Consider the following 12,301-nt stretch of genomic DNA (forward strand, 5'->3'; position numbering starts at 1 on the left):
GGGTTTGACAAAGTCAGTGTTGGGGTATCAGTGGACATTTGTGTGCATTCATGTTCCCTCTGATTTTCAGAAACGTGAAATACAAATTTTGTGATCTGTTATTGGAATTGGAATGTCAAGTTTGCACAGCACCTAGTAGAAATTTCCTGAAGAAAATATTTCATTTCGTATCAGAATGTGATGGTAGTGTTACTATTATTTTTATTTCACTTAAATGCCAGTTTCAATTTATTCCAGGCTTTCCTCATTGTATTATGAGAAGTCTGCTAGCTCTTAATTTTCAGCAAATGGCTCACCATCGACAAGCCCTAGGCTAACATGTGTGCTGTGAGGCAGTGGTCAGAAAAAGTGCTTCCACCCTGCCTTGAGTTCACCTGGGATTGCTTTTAATCATGTCCTTTACTATTTGCACATTTCTGCTAATTCATTTGACAGCTTATAGTCAATGCTTGAGGTGATGTGCTTGAGATGATATATTCCAGTGAATGACAGAAAAATGAGCCGTTTGTCAATCTAGACTTAGTTCTGAGGAATTTTATATATCCACTTATTCAAGGTCTGAATTACAAACTCAGTAGGTCAAGAGGTTTAATCAGATTTGCACATGCGAAGATGAAGATGGAAATGAAAAGCTCATTTCTCTTTCCTACCAGAAAAAGAAAGAAAGAAAAGGTTATTCCATGGAGGCTGCAGCTTAGAACAGTCAGCTGGACTCTGTATATTACTGCCTCACTTACCACATTTGCTCTTGAGAGGATGAACAGATCTGTTGTTTTTGGCTTCCTGATATACTAATGGGAAGTATTAGGGGAAATGATGTAGCTCAATTGTAGAGCACATGTTTGGCATGCAGGAAGTACAAGGTTTAATTTCTAGCATGAGTGGACGGTCCATTAGATATTGCATTCTTGGAATTTTAAAAAGCTTCTGATAAAGTCTCTCACCAAAGGACTGGGTAAAGGGAAAGAGACCCTTATGGGTAAGTAACTCACAGAACAAGAAGTAGCAGAGAGTAGGAATAACTGGAGACTTTGCACAATAGATGGATGTAACAAATGGGATCTTCCAGTGATCTGCTTTGGGACCAGTGCTTTTTAATATGTTCATAAATGATTTGGAGTCAGGGATAATCAGTGACATGGCCATGTTGGTTGGTGACACACAATTATTCAGGCTAGTAAAAAACAAATAGTGATTTCAAGGAACCTCCAAAAGATATTTCCAAACTGAGTGAAGAGGCAGCAAAATGGCAGATGCAGTTCACGGCAAGTAATTATGAAATGATGTACTTTGGAGCAAAAAATCCTACTGTCACTTCTATGTTAATGGATTTGAACAGGCACCGACAGACCAGGAAAGAGATCTTGGGCTTAATGAATATATTGACCTAGTCTGTTGCAGCTGTGAAAATTCATGTTTAGGAATTTTGGAAATAAAATTGATCCCTTTTGCATAATACTGGAACTTGAGGTTATCCATTTAAAGTGAATATTGGAAGATTCAGCAGGAAGGACTTCTTCAACAATAGTACAGTTAGCCTATCATCCATGGAAATATCTGATGAAAATCTTGTATGAGCACCTTTCACAACTACACAATGACTAGTTTTTAAACTGTATTTTCAAAATGCAGGCTACGGGTATAATCTAGAGAAACAAAACAAGCCCATCCTTATGTGAATATGTCTATGGGACTTCAGTATCCTTAATATTCTGATTTTAATGTTTATCATTGAAAACAACATCCATGTTAATTCATTTGGCATGGCTTCTTCATTTTAAATTTTAAATCATAATATACATATGCTACGAATGAAGTCTTCAGTTAGTCCAAGATACTGATAAAAATGGGGGAAATTGTAAAGAAATATTTTTTATTAAATCTGAAAATGCAGTAAACAGTGTTTCATTACAGACCAAAGTGAGAAATACAGATCAGCTAATGTTATACATCACAAACAACTGCAAGCCTTTTTCATATTGATCACTGGGTTTTGTTGTTGTAGATATCTTGTACATCTGCAACTCATACAGATATACTGGATTTTCACAACAGATCCCTGCAATACAAACTAGCTTTCTTTTTCTTGCTTTCTTTTTTACAATTTTGGCTCTGTTCTGTTCATTTTGGGGACATCTTAAACTCAAATATGCTTTAAAAAAAGTGAAAGAAATCAATTATATTTACATTTTAAAGGGCAATTCATTATCTTTCTCAATAGAATCCATTTTCAGAGATGACAGGTGCCAATATGTGAAAGGGAGGAAAGTCTCTGACCATCAATGGCTGCTTTGTTTTCAAAAGTCCAATGGCTGCTTCCTGGCTCCGTTCAACAAAATACTCAGGAGCTGAGTATATAAACCAGAATCATAATCTTAGTTGTCATTATGTAATCTTCAGAGCCGCAGGTATACATCCCTCTGGAGCTTAAACCTGCAAAAAGAAACAGAGATAGAAAAGTACACTCAAATTCACATACTCGAGGCATTATTGATAAGAGCTGGTTTTAATGTGCTTAATAATCACCATGCTTTACTTTGCATGTTTCCCTCCACCCATCATGTTGATTATTTTTTTTCTTCAGGAGGATGAGGTCTAATACTATTAGTTGACTATGGCGGCACTTTGAGGAGCACTGTTTCATTGTTCTGTTTCATTCCACCATTGGTGAAAGACTTGCAACTGTACAGTTCAGTGCATAAAGTATAAAGTACCTAGGACAGGCATAGGCAAACTCTGCCCTCCAGATGTTTTGGGACTACAACTCCCATCATCCCTGACCACGGTCCTGATAGCTAGGGATCATGGGAGTTGTAGTCCCAAAACATCTGGAGGACCGAGTTTGCCTGTGCCTGACCTAGGACATTCAACCCACAAACCAGTTAATATTTTGTGTTTGGATTTCAGTCAAGGAAAGCAGTGGGGCAATTAGATTATTCTGAACTCTTGACTTAATTATATTACAAGGGAGCCCCACCCCCCCTTAAGCTGGAAATGTATATCACTTTGCTTACAGCATGCTTGCTAGGTGTTGGAAGTATTTGGGGCCCTCATGTTTATTCATGTGTAGGTACCTGGATTTCTGCCCCAAAGTCTTGTCCTGATGGTACCATTCAATAGAACAACACCAGCTTTGCAACCTAACTCTACCCATATGAAACTGCTCACCCACCAAAGTCTTTGGAGGGTTTGTGGTCGGGTTACTTGAAATGGGTCATCATGCCTCCTGCCTGGGGGGAACGAGCCCTTGCAACTGACTTTCTCAAGATGCACATTTCATAACTTCTATTTGCTTTTCTTAGTGGATGGCCATGTACTGCCCCCAGGCCTTCTATGATAGTGGAGTTGGTTTTCAGAGCCCCTGATGCTGTATATATTTTTTAAAAAAACTTTTAATGCGCTATTATTTATTTAATTAAACCATTTGCATCTGCCCTTCATCCAAATATTTTAATGCGGGAAGTAGCAGAAATCCATACAAAGTGAGATCGCTGCTTTGAATTTGCATTTTGTAATGTGCCTCTCGTTCTTTTACTTACATTTTATAGTTACAGATAGGTAGCCGTGTTGGTCTGCCATAGTCAAAATAAAAAAATAAAAAAATTCCTTCCAGTAGCACCTTAAAGACCAACTAAGTTAGTTCTAGGTATGAGCTTTCGTGTGCATGCAGTGCATCCAGTGTATCTGAAGAAGTGTGCATGCACACGAAAGCTCATACCTAGAACTAACTTAGTTGGTCTTTAAGGTGCTACTGGAAGGATTTTTTTTATTTTTTTATTTTTACATTTTATACTTGCATTTTAACTTTAGTGAGCCACTTTGGTGGTTCTTTGGCTGAAAAGCCACCCAGAAATAAACTTTGGCATGACATGACATTGATGTGCAGTGGAGAATGACGGCTAAGCTCCCAGCCCTGGTAACGTATTATCTCCTTATTCCAGCGCTCTGTGCATTCTGATTCCCTATGCGGAGGCAGAACCAGCCATCAGTACCAGACTACTAGAGCTGGTTTAAAATAACAACTATTTAAGAATCATTGGAGGGCAGGGAGGACGTGGAGAGGACACCTGGATTTGCCCCCATGCTTTGCACCATATCCTGCCCCTGCCCCAAATCCCCTTAAGGCCCTCTTCAGTAGCTTTTGTTGAAACATGTACTGATTAGCACAGTGATGTACCCTACCTAAACCTCTGTGTAAGGGTGTTCCTTCACCTCAACGGACTAAGCTCTCCTCACACTTCTGTACACTCTTTCCATTTCTTCTGCTTTTTATCTTTCTAGTATCAATCTTGAAATCATCCATTTTCTATCTCTTGTTTCTTGCCCCTTTTGCACAGAATTGCCCCCTAGTCTCCATGTTCATGTTATTCCATCTTGATCTTTTGCAATACCCTCTCATTGTTTCTCCTTTCGCCTCCCTTTTGTTTCCTTTCCAGTTGAACGACTCCCTGTTCCCACAGTTCACACATGCCTGTTGATAAATTGATGGCCGCAAGCAGTGCTTTTTTGGGGGGACGGGATGCATACCCCTAAACATTTTGTGAATCTAAGTTTGGTCTCAATATGAGTAGAAAAATGAGAGTACCCTCTAAACATTTTTTAAAGAAAAAAAAGCACTGGCCGCAGGTGTGAATAGGTCATGAGATTTTTTTCAGTTCAGTTAGTTCACAGGTGCAGGTGCCTATAATTGTGGGGGGGGGGAAGGAAACCAACTCCTTGTTTTGCATAGGAATAGGCAAACTGTTTCTTCGTCCCTCCATCTCCCCTCCCCTTCAGTTAAAATAAATAACTGGGAGCCTGTGGGCAGAGACATTGGCTGTTTAAACCTATACACAGTCCTCAGTATATTTTAGGAACCTTTAAAATAGTAAATAACGAGGATTATTATGCTGAAGAGTTTAATTTCAACCCAGAAACTGATTTCCACACAGCTGCAGCCTCCACTTAAATCAGCAAGCCGCAGATCCGCAGCCCCCTGAAAATTCTGCTGCATTTCCCCCCTCATGTTAATTGGTTTTCCTTTTTCCCAACCAGGCACGTAAGAGACTGTTCCCAGGTTTACCTGGTACCATAATATCAAGTTAGTGTCAAAGGTCTATCCAGCTTTAGTTCTTCCCAGCAGTCAAGGGACCACAGCAACAGTGTTGGGGAAGGGGGGGGGGGTGAGGTAACTCACTGGACATGGTTGGAATCCTAATTTCCTCACTGCTGCTCCCTTCCCCTCCATCGCTCACAGTTCTTATTTCTACGAGATAATCTTCTTCGAAAGGTACCAGCAGCTCAGCGGATGTACTGTTTGTCTCCAATATATGAGTGGTGCTTTGTCGGTTTTGCCTATACAGAATCTAAATATAAAACAAGAGAAGGGCAGGACCTGTTATATTATTGCCGCTTGCTTTTGTTAAGGCTTCTCCGCATGGTGGGTTGTGTTCTCAAACATTTCTGCAGCGTATTTTCAAGCACCCTGTGGGCACATTCAGCAAAAACACAGACCGCTCCAGTTGCTTACAAGAAATCCCTATGGAGATTCCCCACGTGGAATCTGAAGAGGTGCACGGATATGTTCACAATGCCTCCCTGTCTTTCATGCAGCGGCACATCTTCAACCTTATAATCCAGCACTTCTCGCTGTGTTCCTTGGAGCTTCTGGGGTTCCTTAAAGCAGCCCAAGGGGTTCCACAATGTAAAAAGTTGCCGTTGTGGACACATTTGCATAATGTGTGATTTCCATTGAGCTGCAGCCACGAGAGTTAAATGCACTTATTTCCTTCCTTCTCAGAGCTTTCCAATGGCTAAATCAGTAGCAGCCAGATGGGCTGTGCGGGCAGAGCAAATCTGCTTACCTGCTTTGCCAGTGCTACACCAATCTGATGCTCTCCACCACTTCACCCCTCTTAGTAACTGGCAGTGGAGTGCAGTGTTGAGAAGTCAGGTAAGCAATGCAACTTTGCCTGCCCCATTTGCTACTGAGTTGAGTGTGCTGCTCAAGCCCTTGTCACAGAAATTCCTTGCCTCCTTGTAAGTGCCTTCCATTGGAGCCAACTTCTAGGGACCAAGGTCCCTTTGAACCCACCCATAAAATGTTTCAGGGGGCACCCCTCCCCCAAAGCTAATGGCCATTGTCATTCAAATGGTGTGTGTGTGATCAATGGTGTGTGTGATCGTCTTGTGATCAATTATGTGGGGTAGGGCTTACCTTCCCCCCAAATAATATTTCATTCAAGCTGGCACCAGCTCAGCTAAATACATATATTTCACGGGGCCAGATACAGGAATACTATTTGCAAAGTAGTAGAGATTTGTTATTGCCCCATGTCAGAAAGAATGGGGGAACCAGTTCTTTGATAATGGCACCATTTTTATGTTGTGATTAAGAATTAAAGAAGGCAGGCACAAAGTCAACTTATTTATTGATCTCACAGCTGACCTGTAGAGAGGGATGTGGTGACAGACCATTTCTCAGTTGCCTAGCTGACAATTCCATTTTATGGAAGGTGGAATAAACAACAAGGGGGTGATCTCTCTTGGACCTGGTCCTCACCAACAGGGAGAAACTGATCAACAAAGTGGAACTACTGAGAACTTTTGGAGGAAGTGATCATGTCTTCTTGGGTTTCATTATACCTGTGGTTCTCAAACTTTTTTCCTCTGAGCCACACTTTCAGAATAAAAAAATGTTTGGGCTACACCAGTGTTTTTTTAATGGATAAGAAATATATTGGGAAACCGAAAGAAACAACTCCAACAGTACTTGATTTATAACACAGAACATAACTACTTTGTAATATAATTGGACATCCAGAAAGTATAAAACATGAATCGTTCCCAAAATAGAATTATAACCAAGTCTCTTACATATGTACCTTAAGTATGTATACAAACTCAATAAGAGATGTGAGCTTGTAGTATCACTTGATGCTCTTGGTCTCATTTTGAAAAGTTTTCTATTCATATTTTACAAATAAAAACAAATTTATACTATACTACACTGAAATGTTCAAATGTTTCTTTGATTATCTTGAATCTTCCAACCACACTTGCCATCCTCTCCTGCCTCACCAGTGTGGCACACCACACCCTTTGAAAACCACTGCATTATACAGAGGCAAGGGAAAGCTGAATGTAGTAGGACATGCATTCTGGACTTTAAGAAGGCTGATTTCAAAAATCTTAATGGAACTACTGGGTGAGATCTCATGGTCAGAAATACTGAAAGAGAAGAGAGTCCAAAATGATGAGTTTCTTAAAGCTGAACTACTGAGAGCAGAAATGCAGGCAACTCCAACAAGAAAAATGGAAGGCATCAGTGTCTGCATAAGGAGTTTACAGATAAGCTGAGGTTTAAGAAGGACATGTATAAGAGATGGAAGAAAGGGGAGGGGAATCATGAAGGAATAGTATACACGAGTAGCCAACAGTTGCAGGGAGAAGGTCAGGTGGGCCAAAACTCAGAATGTGCTCAGTGTTGCAAGAGAGGTTAAAAATAATATTAAAAGGTTTATCCAGCTATGTTTGAAACAAGAGGGATCAACAAGCAAGTAGTAGGTCCTCTGCATGGAGAAGATGGAGAAATGTTAATGGGTGTCAGAGAGAAGGTGGAATTGCTCAACATCTACTTTGCCTCTTCATCCAAAAGGAAAGCAATGCCCAATCTGGTGATATCGGAATAAACGGTGCAAGGAGGAAGCTGCAGCCCAAGATTTGAAAAGAGGTAGTAAGGGAACGCGTAGCTACTTTAAATGAATTTGCAGATTACACCAAACCGGGGGGTGGGGGTGGGGGTAGTTAATGCCACAGAATACAGAATCAGAATTCAATATGAACTTAACGGATGGGAGAACTGGGCTTAAACTAACAAAATTAATTTCAGTAGGGAAAAATGTAAGATTCTAGGCAGGAAGAACCAGCTGCACAAATACAAGATGAGAGACACCTGACTTACTGAAAAGGCTCTAGGGGTTTTAGTAGACCATTAACTTACACAAGTAAACAGTGTGATGCAGCAAAAAAAGCTAATGCTATTATGGGTTGCATCAACAGAAGTATAGTTTTTGTATCAAGGGAAGTAATAATACTACTCTATTCTGCCATGGTCAAATCACATACGGAGTAGTGTGTCCAATTTGGGATGCTACAATTTAAGAAGAATATAGACAAGCTGGAACATGTGTAGAGGAGGGCAGTCAAGATGATCAAGCATCTGAAAACCAAACTTAGGAGAAATTGTTAAGGAAGTTGGGTATCTTTCGTCTGGGAAAGAGGAGATATGATAGCCATCTTCAAAAACCTAAAGGGCTGTCACATGGAAGATGGAACAAGCTTGTTTCTTCTGCTCCAGAAGGCAGGATCTGAACCAATGGTTTCAAGTTACAAGAAAGAAGACTAGACATCAGGATGAACTAATAACAGTGGAATGGACTCCCTTGTGAGGCTGTGGACTCTCTTTCCTTAGAGGTTTTTAAGTAGAGGTTGGATGACCATGTACCATGGATGCTTTAGTTGAGATTCTTGCATTGTAGGGCTTTGGATTATATGACTCTCAGGGTCCCTTCGAACTCTACAATTCTATGATTCTATTGGGTTAGGCAATGGTAGCAGATGCTGCCGCAAAGGCTTAAGGCATGTTGGATGGAGAAACAGCTGAAGGCATGAAGTAGGTGGCGTGGAGGGAGGGCAGAGTATGAAAAAACAAGCCATAGTTACTTTGATAATCTGCAGGTGATCATTAGACCATGTCTTAGGCATGGTTGAACCTGATGTGCAAAGCTAGTCCATCTAGTTCAAGAGAGGAGGCAGAGATAGCAAACCATACCCTTCCTTGTTCCCTCCCTTTCCATAGTACATCTCCACATGGCAACTGCAGGTGATAGCCATGTATCAGAGACAGAGAAATTGGTCAGATGTTTCCTCAGCACACTCTGCTCAGATCATGCATAGGGATAACAAGAATAAAGGGATCACTTCCCTTCTTATATTTGATGGCTTTCAACCCAGTTTGACTAACATGACTAACAAGATAAAGAGTCACATGATAAAGATCCTGTTATTTTGAACTGATTTACTTATCTGATTCTCTTATAGACTGCCCTTAATCCATTTAGGATCATAGCATGGTTCATAATACAATAATGCAATAATATAAAATACCATCCATAAAACCACGGACTACTAAACTGTAGATAAAATCAGGAATTTACAACTCCTCTTGTGTTTCCTTGGGAAACCCAGCCAGATGGGTGGGGTATTATTAATAATAATAATAATAATAATAATAATAATAATAATATGTTGCCAAGTTCTCATTGCAGCCTTAGATGGAAGAGTGAGGTGCATATGTATGTTCTACAAACAAACAAACAACCTATATATGTAGAGAACTAGATTCTTAGGGGAAAGGGTTCTAGCCTACATTTACCATTCTAGTTTTCTACATGGAGCAGTGATGGATTTTTTTGGAGGGGGATATAGAAGGCCACTTAGTCAAGTTAAGCCCGCAATCTGGAGAACTGGTACAGCCTCATAGATTCACCTCAATGAAACCTATGTCTTCGACTGATGTGACTGATGACATAGGATATCTGTCTGATCTTCGATGTATAGATGTGATGATGAAGAATAGCCTTTTGGTTCTTAATTTAAATTGTGGTCAGTCATCTCCTTTGTGGTTAAAGCCTCTGCACATACCATAGTCTCTGGGATGATATTTTCCATTTCAAAAATAACAACATTTGTGGCAGCATGATTTGCGTAAGACTCATTGACATTTTGTATTTACGTTCACCACTTATGTTTCATGTGAAAACAGTTTTCTGCACTGACTACAGAGTCACTTATCTAGATTCTCTGGGATCTCAGGATAGTCCACTTTTATTATCTGAGTGCCCATCAAACATAGCACATGCTCTGTACTTCAATACATTTCACTTAATAAGATGATGAAGGAATATAATTGCTTTTTAGATCCAAATAAAAAATAGCAATACTTTACTTAAAATACAGCCACACACAGGAGTTCCGATGTTTAACATACTTACTTTGTAGCCTAGTACTTCAGACTCATTTTCCATTGTTTTCACATGCTCCCAGTTCAAGCATATCTTCGAATTTGTCAGTTTCCAGGCAATGTTGGCTGGGCGTTGACTTGGGGCTTTAATAGAAGATAAGGACAATATGCATCATTTCCAGACAGAAGCTGCACGAACTGTTAACATGAAAAGTACTCAGATATGACGGATTCAAACTCAAAGTAACTATTTAAAGACTCTTATTGCAATCGCCTTTCCTATGTGAAGCAAATTCTATTCATAACAGGCGGGGAAGAACAGAACCCACTGATCAAAAAACTGTATTAACAAATTACATTATTAATAGAGCCCACAATCTGGCTAGCTGTATGCTTTTGCACCCAGATGCTGGGAAGATATTTCATTTAAAGTTCCACAGTTATTCCACAATCATTGGCCTGGGATGTACCATGTAGCTCAAACCAGCTAGGGAATGTGATGCTTGCCACACTCACCAAAAGCATTTGACTCATAAAACCCCGCAAGTGGCAATACGTTATGATGTTCTTCCTGGTCCTGGGAATTGTATAGTGAAATAGATGCCAACCCTCATATACCTATGTGGGTACCCTTTCTTTTTCTGTACAATGTCCCTGGTTGGTTTTCAGGGGTACCATATGCAGAGGGAGGGAAGGTGGCCACCCCCATAGGTATATGGAGGTTGTCATCTTTTTCTCAAGTAATGTCTTTTAGAAAGAACAGATAAGAGGAGTCAGCTAAACCACCTCACTAAAAAAAATAAAAAGGGGGGGAGAGAAAGCAAGCTGGAACAAAACATGCCTGGAAAGGTTGTACGCATGTGATCTAAACTGCATGTCCATGTTTCAATCTGAGCATGATTGGTGGGCTATAAACCATGCAGGCTTGCTGCAAATTGTGGAGGAAACCAAAATCTTCTCCCATCTCTAGTGAACAGAAGTGCCTGTTGTGGGTGGGTGCAGGGCAGGGTTATTGGTTTTCAGGGAAAACTAGTAGGGTGGTAGGGACAGTGGAGGCATCTGGAACAGATGATTTGAAGCCAGGAACTCTTCTTCAGGTCAGACTTCAACTGAGATGGAGAGGTGCTTGTTTAGTCCTTTGAGCACCCACTGCTCATTTCCAGGCCTGATTCTGGTAAAAAAAAAATCCCTCAAGCTTTTAATGCCCTGTGTGTGCCATTTCTTGGGGTCTTGGTTCAAGGGGTACTGAGACAAGACTCTTACTGGGTAGCCACTGCCAACTGGTGAAATATATTATCTACAGTACATGCCTGCATAAGTGGAAAGGCATAAATATATCTTATTCCATAAATATTTATTTCACAAAGATAGTTGGAAAATTCTAGACATATTTCTTAGCTCTGATCTGATTTTATTTAAAAAGACACAGAAGAGTTTTGATGAGAAACAACTAAGCAAATGATTAAAAGTAATTGAAACAGTTTCTTTTTGTCCATATAAAGACTGACCACAAGTTCACAGCTGGAAAAAAATATACAAAGTATAACCAGATTTCTTACTATCTCCAAAGTTATATGGTGCACATTCCCACACATCATTGTTCTGTGAAGTAGGAAGATAGAACTGTGTGGAAGGATACTTATTTGAGCCTTCTATAGCTGGCATTTCAGCCAATGACAAGCTTCCCTCAAGATGCCTAATTTTATTTCATTAAGTCCTCTTCAGAAATTTCCCTTCATCCATTCCAGCTCCACCCTCCCAACTTCCTTGCATTTGGTGGAGGGCCTGCCCACCTATATGCATTCAGGTGTTCTCTATGTAAATTGGAATCCCAATTGTGCAGAGGAACCTTAATTGTGGATTCAGTTAGAGGTGTATAGGTTCTCCCTGCTGAATATGTGCAGTTCAAAAGACAGGAAGAAGATCAGACTGCATGGAGATTAGCAGATGGTTCACATTGTCCTATTCCCACACAACTTTCCCATCAATGCATCCATGAACATGTGAGGATATAGTTCTTTCTGGAGAGGACTATATTACATTCTACTATGTTATACTGAACATAACTATCCAATAGAAGGATTGTGATGCAGCAGATGACCTTGTTAATGAGTCTTCTGCAATTTCAGTTACCATCTTGTATGAGAGGTACACTTCATATACCTGTGAAAGACTAACAGCACAATCCTATGCATGCTTCCTAAAAAGCAAGTCCTGCTGTGTTCAGTAGGCTGATTTACTAGCAAGTGTGTTTAGGATGCAGTCTAAAAATATAAAGCTAGAAAAGGTGAAATCAAA

The 12,301-nt window shown here is 40.2% G+C and overlaps 1 protein-coding gene across 7 annotated transcripts in view; it reads right to left on the reverse strand.

Moving 5' to 3' along the window:
• Positions 1 to 1,852: 1,852 nt before the first annotated feature.
• Positions 1,853 to 12,301, reverse strand: part of CNTN6 (contactin 6) — a 193,842-nt gene continuing 183,393 nt past the window's right edge. For 4 of the 7 annotated variants that reach the window (XM_083491366.1, XM_083491367.1, XM_083491368.1 and 1 more), the window contains 3 exons: positions 10,035 to 10,147; positions 5,177 to 5,345; positions 1,853 to 2,433 (listed from right to left, as the gene is read on the reverse strand). In XM_083491366.1, the coding sequence (XP_083347492.1) occupies positions 2,342 to 2,433; positions 5,177 to 5,345; positions 10,035 to 10,147 (374 nt within the window). In that variant the 3' untranslated portion in view covers positions 1,853 to 2,341. Of the gene's footprint in view, positions 2,434 to 5,176; positions 5,346 to 10,034; positions 10,148 to 12,301 lie in introns of those variants that run through there. The other 3 variants (XR_014522923.1, XM_083491370.1, XR_014522924.1) reach the window with 3 other exon arrangements.

The sequence above is a fragment of the Podarcis liolepis genome (genome assembly GCF_965112155.1).
Source record: "Podarcis liolepis genome assembly, chromosome: 2".
Classification (NCBI taxonomy): domain Eukaryota; kingdom Metazoa; phylum Chordata; class Lepidosauria; order Squamata; family Lacertidae; genus Podarcis; species Podarcis liolepis.